At 40.8% G+C, this 27,269-nt stretch overlaps 2 protein-coding genes and 1 pseudogene across 2 annotated transcripts in view; 2 read left to right on the forward strand and 1 right to left on the reverse strand.

Moving 5' to 3' along the window:
* The window catches only part of MALT1 (MALT1 paracaspase), a 44,032-nt gene extending 29,481 nt beyond the window's left edge, over positions 1-14,551 (reverse strand). The window contains exon 1 of the mRNA XM_011361140.2: positions 14,490-14,551. Coding sequence (XP_011359442.1) covers positions 14,490-14,551 — 62 coding nt within the window. The remainder of the gene's footprint in view (positions 1-14,489) is intronic.
* A 6,385-nt stretch (positions 14,552-20,936) lies between these two features.
* ALPK2 (alpha kinase 2) overlaps positions 20,937-27,269 on the forward strand; it is a 139,320-nt gene continuing 132,987 nt past the window's right edge. Inside the window, exon 1 of the mRNA XM_023531170.1 lies at positions 20,937-21,870. Coding sequence (XP_023386938.1) covers positions 21,338-21,870 — 533 coding nt within the window. The 5' untranslated portion in view covers positions 20,937-21,337. The remainder of the gene's footprint in view (positions 21,871-27,269) is intronic.
* Positions 24,072-24,187, forward strand: LOC111740378 (annotated as a pseudogene).

Genomic DNA, 27,269 nt, shown 5'->3' on the forward strand with positions numbered 1-27,269 from the left:
GACTTATTACAATAAGGCATATTGTTATTGGCACTGAATAAATATGGATGGGTTACCACTAGCATTTCTTCTCAAAGCAGGTATCAGCGTGCATTATTTATGGACATTCACTTGTTACTCCTTAAGTTCCTTGAGGACAGAGGGCCTGTCCATGTTATGTGACACCAGGTCTCTATCATAAAACAGTGTCTCACATGTTGCAGGTGATCAATAATATTTGTTGAATAAGATTTCATTTATAAACATATTAAAGTTCATTACATGCATAGAAATATTCTAGAAAGGTGTAAATAACTCTCCTAATAAATCATGAGTATTTTTGGAGATGGTTTATTGATCTAGGTGTAGGAAAAGCTAAATTGAGAGAGAAGAATGGAAGACAGACTAGTAACAAAAAGCCTGTTTCCCTCCCATTCTTATTGTTCGGCAAAAATGACAAAGGATATGACCTTGACTGTGTGTGTGAATAAACAAAATAGTATCCGACAGCTACTCTTTAGAGCAGACTGGTTTTTCTTTTCTTGATCAATACTAGTTGTTGGACTAAAAAGGTAAATGACAAAGAGTAAAAATATAGTTTGCTGAAATGCTTGATTGCAGCAAATAATACACTATATGCCTTTTCATGTCAACATCAACTCTAGAGTTTTATTCCACAGAACAATTTTTTAGGAGTAATATAGTAGTTTTGGAAAACGCACAGGGTAGGAAAGAATTAAAAAGTGAGTAGGACTATATTAGATTTTTTTTCTCTTCCAAAACCAGAGACTACAACATTCAAATCCATGAAAGAAGGTAAGTTTGAAGAGGTACTGGCAAGGCCAGACTGAGGATTCTGTGTCATCCTAAGGCATCTGTGCGTGCGTGCGTGCATGCATGCGTGCGTGCGTGCGTGAGTGCGCGTGTCTGTGTATCTCCACAGAGAAAGAGAATCAAAGCACACGGGATAAAATCTTAACAAGTGCTGACCTTATACGTGGGCTCTGGGTAATAGTTGAATACTGTGAAATTATTTAGAAGTAAACATTTAAACTAAGACAATTCCCTTCCCAACATGCGATTTAATCCTTACCTTGGAAACTATCTGTTACTTCTGTGACATCACAAACATCCAGTTGTGACCACTGGCTGAATTCAAAGGTGAAATTATTATTAACTCGACAGACATAAAAGCCTGCGTCTTTTACATGCACTGTGTTAAAAATAAGTTCCGATCCATTTCCATTTGGAATCTGTGAAAAAATCAAAAGGAGAAAACCAGTGAATGACTCACCGAAACACGCCTTATAAAAGGTGCTGTGCGGAATATGTGATTTCTTTGGACCTCTGAAAGTCTATCTCTTTCTCGAGTTCTAAAATATCTTTTACTTAAAATACAAACAACATTTTGAGTAATTTAGGGCTGACGTCTTAGAAATCCAGTCTCCTACAAATCTATTAATCAGAGTTAAAAAGCTCTCTCCCATGTATCTTCCCAAAACTCACTAACAGAAAAGTATCCATTCTGTCACTTAACTGTTCAATCCTTGGTATTTAAAGAATCTACAATTGTACCATTTGTGAGTTAAGTAGCCATACAACATGACAAACACCATGGTGAGATGCAAAGTACAGAAAGTTAGGCCTGGCTACCAATTTCACTTCTGACCAAATTAGCTGTGAGCACATGAGCAAGTTAGTTCACCTCAAATCCCATTTTCTCATCTGCAAAATTCCAATACACTTCTTTGCAGGTCTGGGTGGAGAAGGGCTATGGAAAGCCATTATCGGCAATGGGAAGAAATGGCCGTCCAAACTTTGGTCACCACATTAAGGTTTGCTTCACCTTTGCTGCCCCCATCAATTTATCGAGGCCACCCAACTCTGACACATCGCCAAGGCCACCCAACTCTGACACATCGCCCCCTGTAAAGTGCTTAACAAACTCAGTCCTCTCTCTCTCCCCAAATCCCAAGCAACTGAATTCAACTGTCTTCCCTCTCAGAACCCGTGCCAGAGCAAGAGCATTTTGCTGAAGATTTAACGATGGGATGGCACCGCCTGACAACCCTGCCACGTTAGTCTACTGGGTTTGCTATATTAGACTGTTAGCGGATGCTCCCTCTCACCTCAGCCTCCTGCAATCTGACTTCCCTCAGCCACGGACTGCAGACAGAAACTCTCTCCTCTTCTTGCCACCGAACCACACACCCATCTACGTCAGTACCTGTTTATAACTGCCTTCCTCCCTCTTGTTAAAGTGGACAAGGTGTCTTCCTAACAAAGGCTCCTTGGGGTTAGGACTTGTGAGGATCCACTCAGAACCCCAGACTTGGTATGAAGATTAGTTCAAGCTGAACGCTTGGAATTCAAAAGATGCAGAGAGAAGCCTCCTCAGAGCTTCTCTTATCTGACTAAAAGCAGAAACTTCTGGAAAACGATGCTACCATAAATTCCCTCTTCCGGGAGGCTTTTACTCCCAGGAAGGAGACCAAGAACCAGCCTGCCATGAATCCCCTCTTCAGGGGAGTTACACAGTCAGGAAGAAGATGGAAGAACCACTCACACCTGCATTAATAAACAATATCACAAACTTTCTTATCTCCCATTTACTCTCCTAGAAACTCCTTTTTATTTCCTAAAGAAACCCATTTGCTCTTTCCACAGAGGGCTTTTCTCCCTCCTACTTTTTCCCTACAAAGTTAGGTATATAAACCTGTAACTCTAACCATTCATAGAAGTACTTCTTTTGTGAGATAAGCTTTTTCTCTTGTTAGTCTGGATTTTGTCAGTTAATTCACAGTCCCCAGGGACTGAACATAAGAGGGTGGAGGGTAAGTTTTTTCCTCTCTGTCAGTCCCACCCTCTCTGACCTTGCTCCTGTAATGTTTTCTCTGCTTTAGCATCTATTTCTCTTTTACTGTATCACTCTCAAAAAACATTCTTTAATACCTTGTATCTTAAATAAACAAAAAACCCAAACATCCCTCCCTGGATCTACACCCCTCTGAGCAGCACTGAAAATACTGACTGCCCCTTATTTGTTAAATATTTTCCTTTTTAGGCTTCATACAATCCTCTCCTGGTTTCTTATTTCTCCCTTTCTCAAATCGCACCATAATTTACAAATGATATACTTAATGTAGTAAGTTTTATACATTATTTCTCCCTCAAAAGGCATTTATTAAAATGAGAGCAACTTTGCAATTGAGAAAAATGTGAAAACAACTTTAGTTACTATCTCTTGAAAACCTAGGCACATAAAACATCCTGTCTGCTAAACTCTCACGATCCGGCGACAGGCATTCACATCGCTCAGAGCAATAGCCAGCGTTCCAACACAAGCCTATCTGGCACCACGGCCTACATGCCGTCTTTTTAGTACATTTCGCAGCTGCTCCACCTTACGTGTGTGTGTGTGTGTGTGTGTGTGTGTGTGTGTGTGTGTGTGTGTGGTGGTGGTGGTGGTGGGGAGCTGGAAATAAGACTGTATGAAACCACACATTTCTTCTAAGGCATAGGGTGACCCCATTAAAAGAAAGCTCATCATCTCAGAACGACTCCAACTTAGCTTTAGGTTTGCAAATGTAGACTATGGCTGAGTGAGGAAGAAAGCTTAATTATCTGACTAACAGGCTAAAAAGAATACGGAGTTTCAAAGAATGATCTAGGAGGGAAGGGGGCGAGGGGAGATGGATGAGGGAGGAGAGAAGCCCACTGAGTGGGACAGAGCACGGCCGGCCAGACCAGTGAGAACTCCTCAGTGGCAGAGTGGCTCAAAGAACTTTTGAGAAGAGAGAATCCTAGTACGTGACTGTAAATTTTGTATTGGGTGATGCAGGGTTACAATACTTCCACAAAAGGAATAAATGCCCCCCACACCTGAATTTTACTTCAGAATCTCACGACAGCCTAACTTTTTCAATAGTTATGTGAAATACTTAAAATAATATTGCATTGGCGTTTGCTGTCGCCTTTAAAGTCTTTTAATTAAAGCGTCTGGTTGGAACATAATTTGTTGTAAAGAACTTTGTAAGGACATACTGGTGATTTGTTACCACTGTTGCCCCAAGTAATGCTTATTTTCCACAGTTTTTAGAGGAGAGAATGGGTTTTATTATTGCTTACATTTTTTTTGTTAAGACAATTTTGGAATTCTCTTAATAAAATAATGATTACTGAATACTTCAGTAATAACACAGAAATGCCTATCAGAACAAAATCCCTAAAAACATACTAAAGCTAATAATGCTACTTAATTTTCCATCATTCTATCTTTTTATGACAGAGGAATTAAAAGACATTTAAAAAATTACCTCTTTATTCATTTTGAACCACTGATACTGTACAAAAGGATGTCCAGTTGCTCGGCAACATAATTTCACAAACTGTCCAGCTAAGACGGCCTTTGATTCTGGGTTTACAGTGATCTTTATTCCTTTAAAGAAAACAAGTTAAATAAATAAAGTAATAGAAGAGGGGTTTTCCTTGTTCACATCTCTGAAAGTGAAAAAAGGAGTACTTTGGAAAGAACCTGCATATTCATCCTTGTTATAAATCACCCATTCACATCTCTTTCCCCACAAGGTGATGAGTATGTGAGTTCCAGGCTTTGTAAAACCAGGAAGACAGAAACTCGCCAGCAGAAGACTTTGATCTATTTACTTCCCACAACTGGGGGAGAAAATTGTTTGTCACATTTCTTCAGTTCTTAGAAACATTGTTTCCACACTCTCACGCGTCTGACATCAGGATGCGCCTTATGGCAGATGTCCGCCAGGCAACAGTAGTCGTGCTGGGCTCACTGCCAGCTCTTCCAATACTTGGTCATAAATGCTCACGTGGCCAGCGCTTCAACCGAGTGAGTGCACTGTTAGTAAGACAGGTGTTAAGTTGAAAGGCCGCTGAAAATGCCTACAAAAGACATCTGAAGTTCAACGCTATCATTTAGTATTACAATGAGTTATTCTGTAAGCAGAAAGGCAACAGAAACAGAACAGCAGGATATAAATTTGATACATGCGATGCAAACATTCCTCATTTGACTATAAGCATGGAAACTTGGGAAACTTTTGACAGGAGTTTCAAAGAAAATCCTGGAGCCAATAATGGAATGCCTTCCCCCTCCCTCCTGCCTGCCTCTCCCTCCATCACGGTCCCTGGGGAAACCTGCTGCCATGTCATGAGGATGCGGAGAGGCCCAAATGATAAGGAAAGAAACTTGGGCCTCCTGCCAACAGCCATGTGAATGAACCATCTGAGAAGGGATTTTCTGAACCCAGTCTAACCTTCAGATGGCTACGGCCTTGGCTGACAGCTTGACTGCCATCACATTGCAGGCCGAAACCACCCAGTTAAGCCAATTCTGGATTCTTAGCCTCAGAAAGCGTGTGAGTAAATAAATGTTGTTTTGAGCTGTTGGTTTGGGAGTAATCTGTTACGTAGCAATAGATAACTGACACACAAGAAACCAAAGTTTGGAAATTTCACATTTGCCAAGGTTGTAACACATAAAATTGGGTTGGTTGGCTTTCAGGAAGAGAGGAGGAAAGATCACCGAAACTTATTTATAAAGCTTAATTTCTTGAACCTACTTTTATTTCCTTTCCTCTTCTATCCTATGATCTCATAACTATCTTTTTCCTCTCAACCCACCAATCCAAAGGAAAACAAGACTACAACTGAAGAGTCAATCTAAATAACAATCTGAATACATCAAAGGTATCAAATATTCTAAGGAAAAAAACAGTAGATAAGGTAAACTCTCTCTATATGTGAAATCCATGTCAAAAAGATACCAAAATCCAAAACGAGTAAATGCTTATTGCACACCTATTACATTTTAAGGGTCTGGAGAAACCCTAGAAAATCTTTAGTGACTAGAGCCTCTCAAAAAAAGAATGTAAAACTTTTGCCAAGGCAGAGCTTTCACAGTCATTAATTCTTTATGTTGACGCCAAGTTAATACAGGGTGGATGGAGTAACAGTTTCTGTGAATTCTGTAATACATGTTGGCAGGAAAGTACCTGGTAACATCAGAAAATGGGATGATCACTCGTGCTTAAGCTGGCAAATTCACGACAGGGCATTTTAATGCTCCCATCTACCAGTCATCTGCCAGGAGAGACTTACAACACAACTTCAAGATACAAAGATTCTGATTTTCAAAGTCTAGATGTGGTAAGAGGGAAAAAAGTTGCAACAATAGAAGGGAACAATAAATCTGAAATATATGGTGATATAGTGGGTGTGGCTAAATTGGCTTTAAAATGTAGATGTCTCATAGTCATCTCAAACCCAACTTACACCAAATCGCTCTTGAACAAAATCTACCCCTCCACTAGACCCTGCAGTGTTCTCTATCTCAGGGAGGAAAAACCAGTTTCCAGCCCACCCCCATGTGTCTAGTTACTCAGGATAGAAATTTAGCAATCATCCCTGAATCCCTCCTCTTTGCTTCCTCATTCTCCACGAGCGATTTATTTGCAAGTCCTGTCCCTTACGCGTTTCCATGTCTCGCCATCTTGGATGCCACGATCTTAATCCAAGCCCCCGTCAGCTGACTAAACCATCGTTACAGCCTTCCTCACTTCCAGACGGCAGCCCCAATGGCTTTTTCAAGCATAAATTAATCCACATCACTGCTCTGATTAAAACCCTCAACTGACCTCCCATTATACTCAAAAGAAAACCCAAACCCCTTACCATGGCCCACAAGGCCCTACGTGAAATGACCTCTCTGACCTCGTCCCCTACCAGTCTCCTCCTGGCTAATCCTGCTCCAGATGCTTTGGACTTCTTTCCTTTGGAAGACAAGCTATTTTCTGCCTTCCCACTTACTAGTCCTCTGCTGGATTTTCCCTCCAGCCCCCCACTGTTTCAAGGCAGATGCTTTCTTTCTCAGCATCTAGGTCTTTAGCTTCTTTGAGAAACATCTCTAAGTTAGCTACTCTCCCTCCCTGGTCCTGTTACATTCACCCTGTTCTGTGGTCTCCATTGCATTAATCACCCGAAATTCTTGCTTCTTATTGTCCGTCTTACCTACTAAAACAGAAGCTCCACAGAGCAAAGACCACATTGTTTGCCTTAGTCATCGGTTTACCTGATGCCTAGAATGATGCCTGCATATGGTGATACAGTGGGTGTTCAACACGTATTTGTAGAATGAATGCAAATCAAAAAAAATTATTATTACTACTATAGCAATTTACTGACTTTTAAATGTGCCAAGTATTTTGATCTCCTACCTACAAAATAACCATATGAGTTAGATATTAATTAGATCTGTTACAATGAAGAAAATGAAGTTAAGCAATTTGCAGAAAGTCGCCCAGATTACCTTGGATAAATTATTTAACCTGAGACTAATTTTTTTTCATTGTAAAATGGCAAAACCGGATACAAACACAGGTTTTCTTAGGCTTTAAAACCCTCTTATTTTTGTCATCCCACTGACCCTTTTTTCCCCCTCCTCACTTTAAGGTGTAAGGGACAAATAAAAGTTGTATATATTCAGGGTGTACAACAATGATAATTAACATACACACACACTGTGCGGTGATTACCACAAGCAAGTTAATTAGCACATGTGCCACCTCACATCGCCATCGTTCGCCAGTGATCCTTCATGCACCTCCCATGCCAAGTCCACCTTCCGCCACCGTGCGCCTCTCTCACTGAAGGGGGCGTGCCAGGCAGAGTGCAATATCTTGTACCATTACAATGATTACAAATCTACCAAGGCAAGTGACTCTCTGCTGTTATCCAGAGAGACAAGAGACAAAAATGATGGAAATTAAAAGGCTTTCTCCCTGAGTGTCTCACAAAGGGATGAACGACTTTACTGGAAAGGGCCCATGTGGCCAGGACGGTCTGAAGGTACCCTTCCTTTGTGTGGGTGACAAGACTAAATTCTTTTTAATGCACGTTCGAACTCGAAGTTTATACATGTGTCCTGGACCAACGATGTTAGCAGTCTAGTCTTCAACAAGCAAGCAAATGCATGTATTTATTACTTATTACTTCAAAGACTGAGAATTGAAAGGAAAAATGTGATTTGGAAACCGCTCCTAATGAGTTGTAAAGAAGAGAAGTCGCAATACCTCCCATATTTTAACCACACGTATTTCCTTCCTCCTACATAGTGCTGTGCAACAGGGAACCTTGGTCAACCTACAACCACCCTCCTGCAGCACCCACCAGTCAGAAGGTGCTGAACAAAGGTAAGGACAGAAGGTGGCACAGTGCTGTGGAGGGCGGACCACGGCATACACATGAAAGTTCTGTTGTAAAGGGTGAATGCACAGCTTCCTGGCAAACAAGCCTATTTTCTGATAATATCTGCAAAGTCAAAGAGGTTTCGTGCTTTCCTGTAAGCCGGGGAGAATGTGACGAGGTGTGATGGAACGTGAGGACTGTGCTTTCGACACACACCTATGCAGATTACAGATATGTGATACTAAACGGCAAAAATAAAGACCCTGCTGGAATTTCAGAACAGGTAAGTTAAGGTGATTCTCGATGAAAGGATCCATCATAGGTTCCCCTGAAGTTATTCTCTCTCCCAATGCACTTAAATATTGAAGTAATTTACAAACAGTTTTTCCAGGGACCCATCTTGTGTATACATTACAGTGAATCTATTTTCAGGAGCCATAAACCAAAAAATTTTTTCCATCAGCTTCCATCTAAAACTCTCAAAGTTATTCCAAAAATTTCTAAGCTATCATTGAAAAGTTCCCACGGTGTCTCAGAATAAATAACCATCCCTCTTTCTGCAACAAACTCCTCCATTATACAACCAAAGTATGTCCACGTATGTCTGTCTCTCTTACAAGTCAATTTACATTTGTACCTACTGTGGCTAAATCCGGTCTCATCAGATCCCTTAATCTCCTGTGTGGCCCAGTGACCGTGGACACGCTGGAGCTGAGACACATTCTCTCGAATTTCATCTACTATTCCTACCTCTTTGCTCCTTCCTTATCCTTATTCCCATCCACACTGCCTTTGCCCCTTTTCCCTTCTTGATATTTTCCTTCCAAAGCGTCTGTCGCTCATGAAACAAACGAAAAAGTCCCCTATAAATAAGATCTAGTATTTAAGTACTTTTTAATTTGGCAAGAACAAAAAATTAAAGTCCATGGGTCAAAGAGGCAGCTGAGGTAAAAACCCATAACTAGGTTTCTCGAACAACTCAGAAATTTCCTAGCATTATGAAAATGCTACTGAGTTCAGTTCAAGGTCTAAACTACGACCTGGGGTCTAAACTACGTTTGTTGACAACTGTGACTCTGGCTAAATGACTTCTGGAAACCCCATTTTTCACAAATATGTTGGCTCACGTTTGAAGTTTAAATGTTCATACTGGTACTGTTCTGTTCCTTCACAAAACTGTGACGATAGGACGTGAAGTGAAGGTATCGTGGATACTAAAGAATAATACTCACCAATCCTTGCTCTTGTCTTAGAGACAAAGGTAATAAAAAGTAAAATTGGTATCAGAAACTTACCAAGGAATATGCCGCAAGAGATTAAAAAGCAAAGTGATATAAAACAAAAAGGGGGGGGGATGGAAAAGGTGCCACCGAAGGGATTGCATGTGACTCTGCCTCTGCCCTCTGAGACGGACAGGGAGCGAAGCACCTTTTCTATGAGGAATGAAATAAAATGGCCACATCACAAAATCAGAGTTGGAAGGAACCTTAGGATTCATCTAGTGGAAGCCACATATAAAATGTTAATTCTCTCTAAACATCTCCCATTGTCTAGCCTCTGCCAACCAATTCCTGGTCAAGGCATCGCTTCCTGGGCAACCATTGTGTGATCTACATAACTCCAATTGACAGAGCCTATAAATATGTACTCGAAATGTTTTCACTTAAAACAGAAGAAACAAGTAAAAACATCTTGAACTGCATATCTAAGTTTATCCACATTTTTCAAGGATACAGATGTCAACGTCGGTTGCTTTGGGAACAGGGTTTTTGATCCTTTAATGAAAAGAGCAAAGGTTTAAAAAATCTTTATGGACTTTTGGTTCAAATAATTTCAGCCCCACATTCATTTCACGCCCCCACCCCCTTCCAATCCCACTGAGATGACCAAAAAAATAAAAAATAGGGAAATAATTAGAGCTGGAAAATGGGGATGGACAACCATTCAAACATAAAAACTACAGGCAATTTCTCTAAAATAAAGTGCAGGCAGGACCAGACTGAGGGGCAAGTTGGCCAACCCGTGTGCTGTGGCAAAGCTCAATTAGAGAGAAAGCAGAAGAGGGTCACACCTCGGTCCTGCGGTGCTGCTTCAGAAAACGTATCAGGCGTCAGAACCCACAGAGAGAGCAAGGGTCAGGGGGCGAGGTACTCTCTGCTTCGGACTCATGCTAACTGAAGTCAGCTCCTAAGCAACGGACTACATCCAGTTAGAGATGGGGGAACACATCCCCCAATACTTCTGGGCTACCCAAAAAACTACATAAAAGAAACTCGGTCAGTTTCTCAAAAACAGAAAATCCGTTCTACAGCCACTGCCCGTGGCTATCTCTCTGGCTGTCATTTCACAAACAACTGGAATGGAATATGGCAAAATAAGACTAAGAGAAATCTAAAGTTTCCTCTTCTCCCTGCAGACAGGTGTGAAAGGCCTGTTCACAGGTTCACAGAGTCTTTGACAAAACTCATCTTACCCAAACCAGACCTCTCTATAAAGACAGAGAAAAATCATTGGACTTTCTGTGGATGGAGAACTAATGTCCTCCTATGAAACTGCATTACTACAAAAAGGAGAGAAAACATTAGAGTATTTCTAGTTAGTATTTTCACCAAGATTCGCGAATATACTGAGAAGCAAAAACTGGAAATGAGATAGAACTTACTCTATACATACTTGTTTTTATGATTGTATTGGATGTGAACATTTATAGGTTTGTCTTCCCTACTAGATGATGAACTTTCAACAGGCAGAAACTACTGTTTTAGTTCTCTTTGAATACACAGTACCAAGCACAATGCCTGGAATAGCAAAGGTATTGGAATACAATAAAAGTTTATTGAACGGAAGAGCAAAATCTCAAATTATGTTCAGTTTATCAGAGCTTACGTTCTTAATATAATTATGGTACTTTTTATTCTCAACGTTCTCTATAATTCCTATATTTCTGTATTCTAATATCCGTAAATATGGTGTTTTCGATTTTCCAAATAAAATGCAGACAGAAAGCTAACAGTAAATTGTTTCTTCCTGAAATTACTGAGCTTTACCAGATGCCAAAATATTTCCTCTTGAATCAATAATTAACATTCAAGTAATAACTGATTCCTAATGGACTACGGTTAATATGACATTAAACTTCACAGAAACAGTGCAGAGTGATATTATAGAAACTGATTTCCTTTTCCCAGTCTCTCCTCAAATGTGAAAAAGTCCCAGTGAATAACTCTGAAAAAGCCTATTGGCCAAATATCAGAATGAGCTCCACAGAAGAACACAGACAGAAAAGTGCTAATCCTATTTGGAGAAAAACACAAAAAGCAGAAGTAAATTTTTCGAAAGGTTACTGATGTTTATTAGGATGGCACTGTATTCGTTACCGGCTTGTCAAAAAATCAAAATATATTGTTGAAAATTTCAGGCTAAACATAAAGAAGTACGTGACTCAATTTCACTCAAGCCTAGTTTCATACATGGAAAATTGAAAATTTGGACACCCTAGATCTCAGGCCAGTGGTCACGCTACAAATAATGACATGACAGGGCCCCTCCTGTCGTCGCGGTGCCAATTCAATACAGCATTATTTCATGACCCTCTTAAAACTCTGAGCGGTAGAGAACAGTTACTCTCAGTTTAGAATTGGCAACCAATGGTCAGAGTAATGAAGCGTAATTACTGAAAAGGATAATGAGATATATAAGTTTTATTTACTTCCCAGAGAGGTTTCTTAAATTTTCAAAGGCCCTGGTATTCTATTAAGTATGAGAACTTAGTAGCTGAGTGCCCTAGACTGGCAGATTTCAATCGTCACAATGTCTGGGTACTTATTCTAGGCACTGGGGATATAAAAATAAATAAATGTCCCCTTAAGAAGTAGTTTACTGATTGGTGATAGACAACAAATTTTATGCAGAGGGGGTCTGCGTTACAGCTGGTTACTCCTACCCCGATCCTCTTATTGTGAAGAGGCTGAGAAACATACGTCGAGCATCCAGTACAGTGTGTAACACAAGGAAGGCATTTATAGGAGGCCTATTTAATCACCTACATTGGGTTTTGTAAAGCAGAAGATAATCTGAGAGTCCCAGTCTCCTGCCTCGTAACCCAGGGTCCTTTCCAACTGTAACAGAGTTTTAGTTACCTCCCCAGCATCTGTTACCCCCTTTCTCCTTCCAACTGGCCCACTTTTGTTTGGTGATCCATGTGGGGATCTGTTTGGTGTGGTTTCTGGAAAGCTGACTCCACCCACTCTACTCCTGGCTCTAAGCCAGGCAATTCAGCCATCTCCCTGGCCACAGTGACAGGTGTACAGATAGGCATGTGACCGAAGTCAGTTAACTAGAATGAATCTTACGATTTTTGCCCAGACAAAGATGAATGCAAGAACAGCCAGTAGATATTTTGTGCCTATGTAGAAAGTCAGTCTTAGGGGGAAGCCAGTGACAAGAGGGGAAGAGCAAAGATGGAAATAAACCAACCCCTGGAGACAGGGCTGTTCCCCGCTTCCTCTCTTGAAGCCCAAACTGCTTCAAGATTTTTCAGTTAGAAGGACTAACATGTTCCCTTTACTATGCCAATATGAGTTGGGGTTTCTGGTACATGTAATTGATAGCATACCACTCCCATGTGCCCCTAATTTCCCAATCCCGGAATGGACAAAGTAAAAACTAATTTTTTTAACACAATCATACACAAAATTATAATTTTAGGTTCCCCAGGTTAACTTAAAAATATTATTATGGCTTCTTTGCTTCTAAGGGGGCCTGTCATGGCAAAGTGGGCCTCTGAGAAAGAAGGTCTGGGTGCTACTGTCATCAGATGACTTAGATGACCTGGCCCCTCCTGCCTGACACTGCCGTAGTTGAGCAAGTCTATCTGTCGTTGTGGAGAGGAGGGACTGTGTCCTATTCCTCACATCTGCCTTTGGAAGTGAGAAACCTCACTCCATAGTGGTATATTCGGGGGAAAAAAACCCATTCAGTTGAGTCATTCAACATTTCAAATATATCACATTGGCAAAAAACTTAAACAATAAATATTAGTCATACTTGCTTTATCTCATTTACATACATACATATAAATAAATAAATATGTGTATATTTATTTTCTTGGCTGTACTATTTCAACCTAAGCCATAGAAATCTTACCCTTAAATACTTTAGCATGCGTTTCCTTGGAATAAAGACATTCTTCTACAGAACTACGCCATTATCACATGATAATTCCATAATATCAAATATGCAGCTTATATTCAAATTATTCTACTTGTTCCAAAATGCCTTGTGCAGCTGATTTTTTTGAAGCACAAACCAGTCATTGTTTGTGCATTATATCTGCTTTTCATGTGTTCTTTAGTCTTAGCCTGGGGAAAAAATGAGGCTCCATACATTTACCTTTTCCAAAGATATTTCACACAATTCATCTGGTCAAATGAGATATTTCCCGCCAAGTTTGTCTCCATGGACTCCTGGAGAACACACCCAGGGGCCAAACCTACCTGGAGGGCTGAGAAGCTGAAGAACTTCAGTGTGCTCCATAGCCAGCAGGAAGTCACTTAACTCCATGACCGTGCAACCTTTTTCACCCATTAGCTTTAACAGACATAAGCTTGGGCTTCCTTCAGGCTCCAGGACCTTAAGAGAACACTGCTCCAAGTCCAGACAGCTGAGAATAACAGATTTAATTCAAGTCAGCAATTTTCTTCAATATGGTATGCCCACTCTATGCCTGGCGCCATCGTAAGTGTTGTAAGGAATAAATGGCAAGTTGCTGAGTGGTGAAAAACTATTAGCATTACCAATGCGACCGTGCTTCCCTCCCGCTCCTGTCATTACAGATGATTCCTCTTTATTCCCATCTCTAACTCGACTCCCATGACTGCGAAATCAGGAGAATGAGAGAAAACTAGAAACTGGACATTAGAGAAATCCGGCCTTGATTTTGATCAAAATTTTTACTTTTAATTTGGGAATAGGGAATAGGAAGATCAGATACATTTTTCTACTCTTTTTGAAAGAACATAAAGTATAAGATCCAAAAGAAGAGGTAGAGACCTTTGAGACATGCTGAAAGATGAAAAGAATTAACATATAGTATTTTGTATTAACAAAGTAATGTGTCTGTCTATATTCATGTGAAAAAAGTGAGATACAGAGCAATGTTCTACATGATACTATTTTTATTAGCAAGAATATGTATTTGTTCTTATCTATGCACAGTAACTGAAAAATAGCCAAGAAACTGGGAGCAGTGGTTGCCCCAGAAAGGGAAACCAGGGGAGCAGAGCTCATGGCTGGGTGATTCATTTTTCACTATAAAGCTTTTTGCACTATTGAATTTTTCACTATGTGCACCCATTTTTTCAAAAATTAAAAAAATAAAATAAAAGCAGTGCTATTGACATTCAAAGTACCTCTAAGTGCCTAGAGACACCCTAATACAGGGGGGCAGTGGGCCAAACCCATCCAGTCACCTGATTCTGTAAACAGTTTTAATGGCACACAGCCACACTCATTCATAGACACATCCATAAATGTATACGGCTGCTTTCCTGTTACAACTGCAGAGCTAAGTAGTTTGTTTGCAAAGCTGAAAATATTTATTATTTGGCTCTTCATGGAAAAAGTCGGCTGTCCCCTGCTCTAAAGAATCTATCCTTTTCTTTGTATGGTTATCTAACATACACATACAATGTGCTTTTCAACGTTATTGTGTTCAGTAGTGCTATACAAGGTTAGAAAGACAGGTTAAGATCAGACTGTAGAAGTCCCTAAGTAATGGGACAAAGAATCTGGTTTTCAATCATATCACAGGAAGAAAAAGTGCAAGCAGGAAACATTTAAGAGGAGAAAAATAAAATCAAACAATCAAAACAAAAACAACCATCCTGAAGAGACATAACAACAAAGGCCAACCCAAACCTTTAGATAATCTCTGCTTGATGGACTGCTGAATTCCACCTCATTCACCTTTGCAGACACCTCTTCCTTTCCTGCCAATCTTTAAAATTAATTAACTTATTATTTTTTTCTCCTGCCAATTTGCATTACAATCCAGTACAAACTCTAGCTGCTCCATGAGGTTCCCCCAGACTATCTAATCCATCAAACACACTTTAGCCACAGTCTCCTAATGGTGTTTATCTTACACACCACGGGCTGGCAAACTTTTCCTTTAAAGTGCCAGAGAGTAAATGTTTTAGGCTTTATGGGCCATACAGTATCTATTACATATTTCTTCTTGTTTTTTGTTTTGTTTAACAGTTTTTAAAATATAAAAACCATTCTTGGCTCATAAGCTTATACAAAGCCAAGCAGTGGCCTGAATTTGTTCCCATGGGCTGTTGTTTGTAGACCTCTGATCTACATGTTTTATTTGACATGATTTTGCTTTAAAACCATGAACTTTTATTTCATAAGCATGTCTTCTCTACCCAACTAGACTTAGTACAGTACCTTGAAAACAGAAATCCTGTCATATATGTACATACACACATATATTTAATCCCTCAATATCTAAAATATATCTTGCCCATATCAGTTATTCATAGTGAATGATTATGGAATGAATTTCAATCATAAGTGAAAAGCCTGGAAACCTGGACAGGTGGAAGGTGTCAAACATAACAGTACCATAGGTGTGGCAGAGTCAAGGTTAGAAAGCTTTCATATGACTTGAAATATTCTTAATTCAAATTTATTTTGATCGGTTTCACTAAAAGGCTGCCATTTTACAGTATTGATATAATGGTCACCCAACATTTATAATTCTGTGATAAAGTTGGTTATCTCATAAAAAATGTATCCAACCGAAATAATTTCAATAATAGTATCTATCTTGTAGGGTTGTAAGAATTAGATAATCCATGTAACAAGTACTTAGCACAGTAATAACTCAATAAAAGCTCTTCTTATGCAATAAAAATATGGAGATATCCAAAGAATACTAAAGTTAATTTCTTAATTATGTTTATTTCTGAAACTGTTTTAGCTTTTCCTTAAAAATGTTTTGAGTAGCCACTATTTAGTACCTGATAATGTCCTTCAAGTCTTCTCTAACTATATTAAGTAGGTATTCTTTTCTAAGTATCCTCATGACATTTGTATATTCACTACTCTATTCTTGCTAAATGTGAATCATCATAATACAGATCATCCAATCTCAAATTCTGGACTGCAGACCACTGGCAGCACAATCTAAAGTCCATTGTAAAATGATAAAAATAAGGATAAGAAGACTGTCTTTTACTCAAAGATTGTCTTTTCTATTTTTTTAAGTGGTTAAATGTCCTTTCTTTGAGGAAATAATGGTGACTACAATGGTAGCAAAAACAAAAGCTGAAGGTGCCTGTTGGTCCTTATTTTATGAACGTTTCTTTTACTAGTCCTTGTAATGCCCAGATCAAGGAACCAGTTATTAGAGACAATATAAGGATTACCAATTTTGCAAATAATGAGAATGAGATTGATTAAAAAAACAGGGGTGCTATATGCGAAATATAATTTTTATGATTTAGAAAGGTTATCAGGATCTGATACATGAAATTAAGAAGCCTTCTTGTCAAATGCAATCAAAGGATGCCTTAATTAAAGTTTATACTGATCTAGAAAAAAACAATGTCTTTTTTCCCACCCAAATAAAGATCAAATTGAACTAGATAATGATTTCTCTTCCGAAACACGAGGCACAGGAGGAAAACAAGTTTCTGTATCTCTTTTCCTTTTACTGATTTTCCGCATGAGCACTGGCTTTCAGCTAAGATGATGCACATACGAACCTAACTTTTATTTATTTCCTTTTTTAGTTACATTCCTGTAAGACTACTTTGAAGTGGTTTCTACCAGCCCTACCTTGGAATTTCTGATTTAATTTAAAAGACTATTGCTGAATCAAATGGACTTTGCTTTTTAAAAATATATCTATATTTATCTTTACTTTAAAAAATATATAATCATTACTGTGAAATTGTACAGCTGACACTTACTGGATTTTGTTAACCAATGTCACCAAAAAAATAAATAAATAAATTTAATCAAATAGAACATATTATACACCCATTGGGGTACAAACCATGGCACTGTTTTTAAGTTCTTTAGCTTCTCTTTTTGGTACATTTACTTTTTAGAATCTTCATTCCTTAATTCAGCAACTATTTACTAATCACCTAAAATAGGCCGGCTTTTTTCCCTAGATATGGAAGATAGAGCAGCAAGCCAAACGAAATTCCCTATCCTCCTGAATTTTTCTATAGATGGACAGATATACACACACACACACACACTCAATGGTTATAAGTGCTTTGGAGAAAAATAGGCAAAGCAGAGAGAAAGGTAATGCTGGAGCGGATGCTGGGGGTAATTTTAAATAATGTGATCAGAGAAGACTTACTGAGAAGGTGACTTTTAAGCAAATACTTGACGAGGTGAAGGAGCAAGTCATGTGGTTACCTGTGGAGACCACCTCAGGCTCAGTAGACACTTACTGTGCAGGAGGAAGAGCAAGAAAGCATGTGTGACTACAACCGGGGGGGCGGGGGGCGCGGTAAGAGGGAATCGGGGCCAAGAGTTAAAAGGTGTTTTCACTCTGAAATGGAACAGCAACTGGAAGGCTCTGAGCAGAGGAAGGATAAGATCTGATTCACCGTTTTAAAAGAATCATTCTTACTGATATATTGACAGCACACAGGGGTGGGGCAAAGCAGGAGACGAAGTTAGGCAGCCATCGGAATAACCCAGGTGAGAGGTGATGATGGTGGCAAGGCCCTGTGTTGTAGCCACGGAGGCCGGATTTTAGATCTGTACTGCAGAGACAGCGGACAGGATTTGCCGAGAAAATGGATGTGGTGTGTAAAAGTGGAGTCAGGAATGATTTGAATGTTTCCGACCTGAAAAATTGGGGGGATATAGTTGCCATTTACTGAGATGTAGAAAACTGCAAGAGAAAGAAAAGGCTTATAGGGGGAAAGATGTTCTGTTTAAGATGTCGGTGAGTCATCCAAGAGGAGATGGCAAACAGGCATCCCTCCCAGGACGTGAATCCTGGAGTTCAAAGCAAAGATACGGACTGAAGATAGGAACCGAGAGTAATCAACCAAAAGCTATGTAAGGTCATGAGGCTAAAGGATTAACACCAACGGGACTGGGTAAAGTGTGGATAGAGATACAAAGCCTGAGCCCTCAGCTACTCCGAAATTCAGGGATTGCAGAGGTAGAGACGAGGAGGTAGAGACGGGAGGGAAGCTTTCGTTTCAGCCTTTCACACGTTCTCATTCCTATCACGAACTCCCTGAGGTCAGGATTTCTGCAGCTAAAAGAGCACCTTCTGTACAGTGGGTACCCATGACAGGTCGTTTTCCTTGGTCTGTGTCCCATAGCCCCATTTCTAAGGTCCCTTTTTCACGGAATTTCGGCAGCATTAGAACCTCCCCGAAGCTCTGTTATCTTTGGGGCTCCCGTGTTCCACGCCACCAAGAAATTCACGTAGCTTGGGCAAGACACTCAGAACCTGTGCCCATCTACACTGACAGCAAAGGGTGTTCAATATGACATCAGTTTGAAATGGAATTAGGGCTGAGTTTGTATTTAGGCATTCTCATATGTACGTGGTTGTGGGAAACTAAGCTACCATATGCAAGGATTTATTCTGGGTCATCAATAAACATCTGAAAACATTCAAACTTATTCCTAATCCTGGATGGATAGCTCAGTACAAATTCGTCTGGTTTATTTATTCGACTCTCATCTAGTTTGAGGAAAGACATACAGAGTCATAAAAAGCGAAAAGAAATAGAATAAGCAAAAACTTTTGAGATGCTGGGGCTATGAATCCAGTGATTCTGAGGTAAGGTCCCCACATCCTCACGAGAACTGTTATCCACTTTCACGCTACAATTCTCAGGTTTGACATCAGAGAAGAATACCTTTAGGACCTTCTACTATCAGAGGTGCTCTTCTGCTATTGGTATGAAATGACTTTAAAATAACTTTTATCTTAAGTACAGGAAGCCTTACCTCGCGCCGCCCCCTACCCGCCATCGTCACTCTCTAGCCCCCAAGTTCCCAGCGCTAACCTTTTGTCATGTCAGTTTAATTCTGATTTCAATAGGTACACGAGCTTAATGTTCCTCAGTTCTCCAACCTTCAGGGCGCCCCGACTCTCCTCACCACAACTAACCTCCTACAAACTGACCTTCAGCATCCCGGAAGACTGGTGAAACTCCACCTGTCTCTTATCAGACTTCCCACCGTGAAATTCCCAGATTCCACAAATGCATGCCCTTTGTTGTTTGTCATCTCTTGCTAAGCAACTGCCCTTCTGTCTATACTAGCTCCACCAGAAATGTGGCCTGCAAACTTTGTTAGTTCCCCCAAAGAAAGCTAACACCATCTGTAGCCTTGAACAACACATGACTGAAGGCTTGGGGAAGAAAACTGAACACCTGATATAGGGTACCCACTACTTTTAAATTCCAACAGCCATGCTTCTGCAGTGGCAGGGCCTTGCTTCCTTCTCTCTCCTTCATCACCAAATAGAAGTCCTTACTACCAGGCCTTCTCTGGAAAACCCAGAGCCTTCCCTAACTAGAGTACTAGTTAATATCATGAATTAACCAATCACAGATCTGGTGATCTGACCCCCAAAGAAGGTCACTTTTTACATTATTGTAAGTCTAGAAATTCAGAAATCTATGGACCTAGAATAACAGCATTTTGGATCTTCTTTGCACAGCCGAAAGCACAATGTGTTTTTCCTAGAATACGGAAAAAAATTATGCCATTTGTCTGCTCAATTTTGCAACTTTACCACTTCTTGATTCCATGCTATTACTGTTACTCCTCTGTATGGCCAAATAATCCCAAATCATCATTATTCTGGTTTAATCCCAAACTCTCTGAAACTCAAGGTTGAGAGGGTTAAAGTAGATAATCCACGTAAACACTCAGTATGTTAGTATATTCTAAGGGCTTAACAAATGATCAAAATTTTTATCATTATTCACACCCAACATAGCACTTAACATGTATTTGTGAATGTTCCAGAATGACAGCCTATTACTTGATAAGTCCTTATGAATAGGAGCTGAATATCTGTCATCTTTTTATCTTCTGGAACTTCTAGCAAATCATAGGCACTCAATAAATATAACTTTGACTGTTTCCCCTCACAATTCAAAAATATTTAGAGTGTCTAAGATAGGTTCTGTGCATGATACACAGACTCAAGCTATGGTTCCTGTTCTCCATGAGTTTATAAAGAAGTATACAAATAATTACAGTACAAGACAAAGTTTAGTCATATGAAAAGTTAAAAATGACCTGTGACAGTGCAACAGACTGAATGCAGAGGCACGTAAAAGCAGTCAGCTCTCTGCAATTAAGCCAAGACATTAAACAGATTTACAAAATGTGAAACAATGTCACTTTTCTAATTTTTTGTTTCGGAAAAGTTTGTTTTTCCACAAAAGCATGTAATTTCTGTTAATATGTAATGAGTTCTTTTAAAATAAGTTAATATTTTAAAAACTTCTTAGTTGTAAAGTCTAATATGGTAAATGCAGCATATACTACATGTATGTAATAGATAGAACCCACGTCCAAAACTCTTTGGGGTCCTCGATAATTAAAAGTTTAAAGGAGTCTGAGACGAAGAGTTCAAGAACCATTAGTACAGTGATTCCAAGCCTGAGAATAGGAAAATAGTTTTACCTATAATTTAATGCTCATGGTGAAGTCGAGAACTTGGTAAGTGGCTTTGACGGAGGAAGATGGTGAGTTTAGTTTGTCTTTCCCACCATCCTTCTCCCTACATAAAAACCCTCATGAACTCCTGCACCCAAAACTCTTCCCTTTCATTATCTGCACTTCTTCCTAACCTTCCTTAGGTCTTCCTGGTCAGTGTCCACATCTCGTTAGTTTGCATTTTAAGTTTTTCGGAATTACTGCCCTATCAGTTATCTTGCTAGGTCAACCTCGACTTCTCTCTTTCAGCTCAAGGGGAGGAGCAAGGGAAAAGGGTGTGAACACCCGGAGTCCAATCCCGAAGCTCTCGAATTCCCAGGACTTTCCTGGGTTAAGGTTCTCTCTAGAAGATTACCGAAGTTCTCCCCAAGTTCTTCCCTCGGCGCTCCTTCCAGGTCGGCGGCCCATGCACCGTCTCCTGTGGCCCCGATGCTCTCCAGCACCAGCGTCCATCATCCCACTCCCATGCCCCGCGCCCAAGCGCGCCCCACGTGACCCCGCCCCTGCGCCCCCAGGCTCCTCACCTCAGCCGCAGGCGCCCCCGACTCCCCGCAACGTCGGCCAGCCTCCTCCAACCCCGACCCTCGGGCGCTCGGTCCAAGCTCTCGCTGAGCCTCCGCAGCAGCGGCTCCGGAAGGCGATTGAGGGTCGCGCTGCCCGGAGCGGGGAGCAGTGGCCCCGAGGGCGCGGCCGGAGGCGGCTGCGAGGCCAGGGGCGGCAGGGCCTGCAGCGGATCCCCGCACAGCGGGATGTCCCGCGCCGGCGACCCAGCCACTGCCGCTGCTCCCGCCAGCCGCATCGCGGGCCTCGGCTCCAGCGCACCTTCCGCTCGCCCCCTTGCTCGTCTTGGCACCGCGGCGGCAGGGGCGGAAGGACAAATCGGGAGGCGCTGCACCGCACTCGGAGGAGGAAGCTCTACTCCCCACCCCGCCGAGACAGGTTTGCTAGGGGGAGCGGGGCGGACCGGCCGCGCCAGCCGCGCCGAGGGGGCGGGGCCTCGGGCGGGGGCGGGGCCTCCCGCCGCGCGCCTGCGCCTCCGTCGCCTTCACCGCGGCCGCTGCGCCTGCTGGAGCGCGAGCTTCAAACCCGCGGAGGTGGAGTCCTGGCGGAGCAGGAAGGGTCGGGTGGTTGCAGCTGGAGGAGGAAGCGGTGGAGGAACTACGCCCGGGCGGCTCCACCACGGCGAGGAAGCCTGCGCGTCGGGGCTTCCCGAGACCGTAGGAGGATTGCCTCATGCCAAAGACGCAAGCACGCGGCTCTCCATCGCTGGCCCCCGGCCGCCAGCTCCCGGGGCTGCGCTCCGCTGACTCAGTGACTTGCGTGTGCTTGGCGACGCCACCAGCACCCGCTTTGGGAAACCTCAGCGGAGGCTTCCTTGTTTTAGGGGTTGATGTGTGTGGCATTGTTAGGAGAAGTGGTGCTAGACAGCCAGATATTTAATGGAAATTGCCCGAAATCTGTGCCTAGACTTACAACAACAACAACAACTGGACTGTGGCGTATTTAAAACTAATGAGATCTTGGAAATGATTGTGTTTATCAGGAATCACCTGGTTTCCTCTGAGTCAGACTGCCACCCACAATCTTCGTAAATCAAAGCACGCAACCTTATAGAGAGTGCCCTCCCCTGGAAAGGTCCAGAATAGTTGAAAACGGAGACTGCACCTAAACTCGCTTTCTCGATCTTAGCAATATTCAAGGTCGTTGACCCATTGAAAATTATAGGGTCATTTGAGACAAAAATCAATATACAAAGTGTGACCAGCCCCAAGACACAAGGCTTCCTGGAACAATTTCTAGTGCATTAGCTTTTCATCACACAGGACAACAGGATTTTCTGTAGCAATAATTTAGACACCCAAATTCTCACTACCTGTTGGTGAGGTAGTTGCTCTATACAGTCTCCATCATTTCTCAGCACAAGCAATCGCTATGCTTTTTCACCCAGTGTAAGTTCAGATATTAGAATGTGATGTAATAACTAAGTGCATGTCCTTTGGATCCAGAAAGATCTGCTTGATTCTGGTTTTATGACTTTGAATAAGTTACTTAATTCTTTGCTTCATCTTTTAAAATGGGACTGAAAATATATAGAGAGTTGATACCAGAATTAAAGGAGTTGATGTATGTAAAACAAATGTGAAAGCTTCTTTAATATTCAGTTTGTCCTGGTAAACCTTTTCCCTGTCACTTCTAGTGCCTTCTTTCATCCTCATTAATTGAACAAATATTTTGAGTCTATTAACTGCATGTGGCAATTATGGAAATCAAATCTAGTCTTTACTGGGCTGGTCTTTATTGGTCTAGTATTCTAGTCTTTTAAAATTGAGATTCAATAGACCTTTTTCTAAGGCTACCATGTGTGAGATGTTGCTTATGCAGCTTCTCGTGTGTGCCTGTGGGTTAAAATAGGTACTTACTCTATTTACCCTGCGAGTATGCTTCTCAGTTTGATCAGGTGCATTTTTATACAGTACAGTTCACCTGGGTACTGACAGTGTCGACATCCTTCCACCCACTTCACTACTTCTCCACCCCAAGATGCCCCAAGACAAGCACCGCCCTCATTTCATGCTAGTTCATATCCTATTTTCCACCTATCAGTTTTATAACCTATGCAAATCACCCCGCCCGCTACACTCCAGTCTCTACCTTGGACTGACATTACAATTTATGACTGGCCTTTTTCTCCTCCCAACCAAACATTAATATTTTTATTTAACTTCACTCCTGCGATTCTCTTATGGAGTATAATGGTATGGTAACAAGAATGTGACATTTAGAGTTAGCTCTGAATTTGAATGTTGATGCTACTACCACTTATTAGTGACTTCAGGCAAGTCATTTAACCTCTCAGCTTCAATTTCCACATCTGTAAAAGTGGAAGGTAATAGTATCTGCCTCAAAGGATTGTTGTGAGAATTAAATGAGGGATTTTATATATATCATAATAAGCAGTAATTCAGCTTCTTTTTCTATATATCAACCATTACGTTTACATAAAGATAGAAGAAAAGCAGAGTGGAGATCTGGCCTTTAAATACCCTTGGACATGGTTCCATGGTGTAGCGGTTAGCACGTCTGCTTTACACGCAGAAGTTCCTGGGTTCGCACCCCAGTGGAGTCACACATGGTCCATGGTCTACGGCCATGCCACCTTGAACAAACCTGATATCTGATCTCAGAAGATAAGCAGGGTCGGGCCTGGTTAGTACTTGGATGGGAGACCATCTAGGGAGACCAGGCGCTGTAGGCATAAATAATAATAAATAATAAAAATAAAAAAGTAAATGCCCTTTAAAGTTCATGGATGTCTATAGATAATATACTTACGAATTCTTCCTCATTCGTTGAAAGCAACATAGACCTTTGTGAATCCAGACAATTGGCAGGAAGCTTGTGGTTTCATTCTATGGAAATCCATTGATGTAATCTTCAAAACACTCACAAATCTGGAAACTGACTCATAAATTTTTTTTCCTTTACACAATTTGTCTATAGATAGGATTCTAAGTAAAAATGCCGGAACGACACATTATTTCATATCTGGATAGGTTTTCAACAGCCCAGCACAGGAGAAAACCTGCAGGTCTTGGGATCTGTATGCAAGAGAGGGAAAGGAAACAGGAGTCTTGTGACTTAAATGACATTTCTTGTCTCCCACCATTACTGCACCCTTAGTGACCTCTGACAGAGCCTCTGTGTTGAGGCCACTCGGTCCACTCTCAGTCATAAGGACCCTCATATCTCTTACAGCCCCTTCTCACTGGCATCTCCCAAAAGATTAGGGGAATTTTCCCATTTTGATTTCAACTTTGAAATAGTACCAAACATTGAACTAGTATTTCACACCCTTCATGATGCATTGGCCATGGCAAGGAGTACATGTACTTGTCTAAATTCATCCATTCATTCATTAAGTCATTAACAAATATTTATTGGATGCCTATCTTGTACCAGGCTCTGTGCCAAATATTGTTAAAGGAGGATTTTAGTTTAGTTTTGTTTTTATTGTTTTTTTTTTTTAACAGCAGTTTTAGGTTCACAGCAAAATTGAGGGGTAGGTACAGGATTTCCCATATACCTTCTGCCTTCACATATGCAATTCTCTTGCATTAGCAACATCCTCCACCAGAGTGGTACATTTGTTACAACCGATGAACCTACACTGACACATCATATTCACCCTAAGTTCATAGTTTACATTAGGATTCACTCTTAGCGTTGTACATATTATGGGTTTAGACAAATTTATAATGACATGCGTCCATTATTGTGGTATCATACAGAGCATCTTCACTGCCCTAAAAATTCTCTGTGCCACATCTATTTCTCTCTCCTCTCTCCCAATTCTTTGCAACCACCGGTCTTTTTACTGTCTCCCTATTTTTGCCTTTTTCGGAATGTCACATAGTTGGAATCATACAGCCTTTTCTTATGGGCTTCTTTCACTTAGTAATATGCATGTAAGGTTACTTTATGTCTTTTCATAGTTTGACAGATCATTTCTATTTACCAAGGAGTAATATTCCATTGTCTGAATGTGTTACAGTTTATCCATGTGAAAATACTGAGAAAGTACTCTGTGGAGTAGCAAGAGAGAGAGAATTCCTCACATACAGGGGATCTCCTGTGAGGCTATCAGCAGGCAGTTTAACAATGTTTTATGACAGCAGTCCCCAACCTTCAGGCCGTGAACAAGTACAGGTCTCTGTTCTGTTAGGAACTAGGCCTCATAGCAGGTGTTAAGCACCAGCAAAGCTTCATCTGTATTTGTAGCTGGTCTCCAGCGCTGGCATCACCGCCTCAGCTCCACCTCAGATGATCAGGCATTAGATTCTCATAGCACTGGTCCCTGGTGCCAAAAAGGTTGGAGACCGCTGGTTTATGAGATGGAAGACATTCACATGTGCAACACACTCTCCTTCCTATTCAAGAAGAAATATCTGAGCACTAGTATTATGACAGGAATAATAATAGGTATCATGATAGATATGGCATTATGATAGGAAGAGTCTTGAATCAGGTCTAATTTATTATCTACAAAGCAAATCATTCAGAAACTCTGATACTTAAATGATCAGTACTAATAAATTACTGGGGACACATTTCAACTGAAGGGAAGAACTGCAGTTGAGGTGATATTTCTTATGACCGTGAGACGCTTTGTTGGAGTTTTCAAAAGGGTACTGACTACATTAATCCACCCACAAGTCTTTTGACTTTGTGACAATAACAACTTCATTGGGCTGCAATGCAATTAATGAAGAAATTCATTCAATAATATTTACTAACTACCAATCAGTACTCTCTTAGGATGTCAGAGGCAGGCTGGACACACCAGTGTTCTAATCTTTGGCTACAGATAACAATCACGAAGGTATGATAGTTCCTCAGAAAGTTAAACATAGAATTGACATGTGATTCCCTTTCTGGGTGTATAACCAAAAGAATTGAAAGTATGGACTCAAACAGATCCTTGTACACCAATATTCACAGCAACATTATTCATAATAGCTGAGAGTGTAAACAACCCAAATGTCCATTAGCAGATGAATGGATAAGCAGAAAGTGGTATATACATACAGTGGTGTATACATACATCTATTAGCAGATGAATGGATAAGCAGAAAGTGGTGTATACATACATATACATACATTCAGCCTTAAAAAGCAAGGAAATGCTGACACATGCTACAACATGGATAAACCTAGAAATCCATATGCTAAGTGAAATAAGCCAATCACAAAAGAACAAATACTGTGTGATTCCACTTACATGAGTTACCTAAAAGAGGCAAATTCATAACAACGGAAAGTAGAATAGAGGCTACCAGGGGCTGGGAGAAGAGAGGCATGGAAGTTAGTGTTTAATGGATATAGAGTTTCTGTTTGGGAAGATGAAAAGTTCTAGAAATGTGTAGTGGCGATGGTTGCACAATACTGTGAATGTATTTAATGCCACTGAATTATATACTTAAAAAAGTTAAAATGGTAAATTTTATGTCATATATAGTTTACCACATACACACAAAAGAATCACCAGAGGAATCTTAAAAATATATTGATACCTGGGCCACCATCCTCAAAGACTCTGATTTTAATTGGTCTGGGGCAGGGGACAGGCAACCATAGTTTTTAAAGTCCTTCAAGTGATTCTATTGTGTAGCCAGGCTTCAGAAGGGATGCTTAATCTCCCGGGCAGTGGTGCTGAGCCTTGTCTGTACATTAGAATAATTTGGGGAGTTTTAAAATACACTGATATTTGGGTCTCACACCCAAGATTCTTATTTAATTGGCTTAGGGATGCTGCCTCGTTACTGGGATTTTTTTTTTTT

The sequence above is a fragment of the Pteropus vampyrus genome, unplaced genomic scaffold (genome assembly GCF_000151845.1).
Source record: "Pteropus vampyrus isolate Shadow unplaced genomic scaffold, Pvam_2.0 Scaffold62, whole genome shotgun sequence".
Lineage (NCBI taxonomy): Eukaryota > Metazoa > Chordata > Mammalia > Chiroptera > Pteropodidae > Pteropus > Pteropus vampyrus.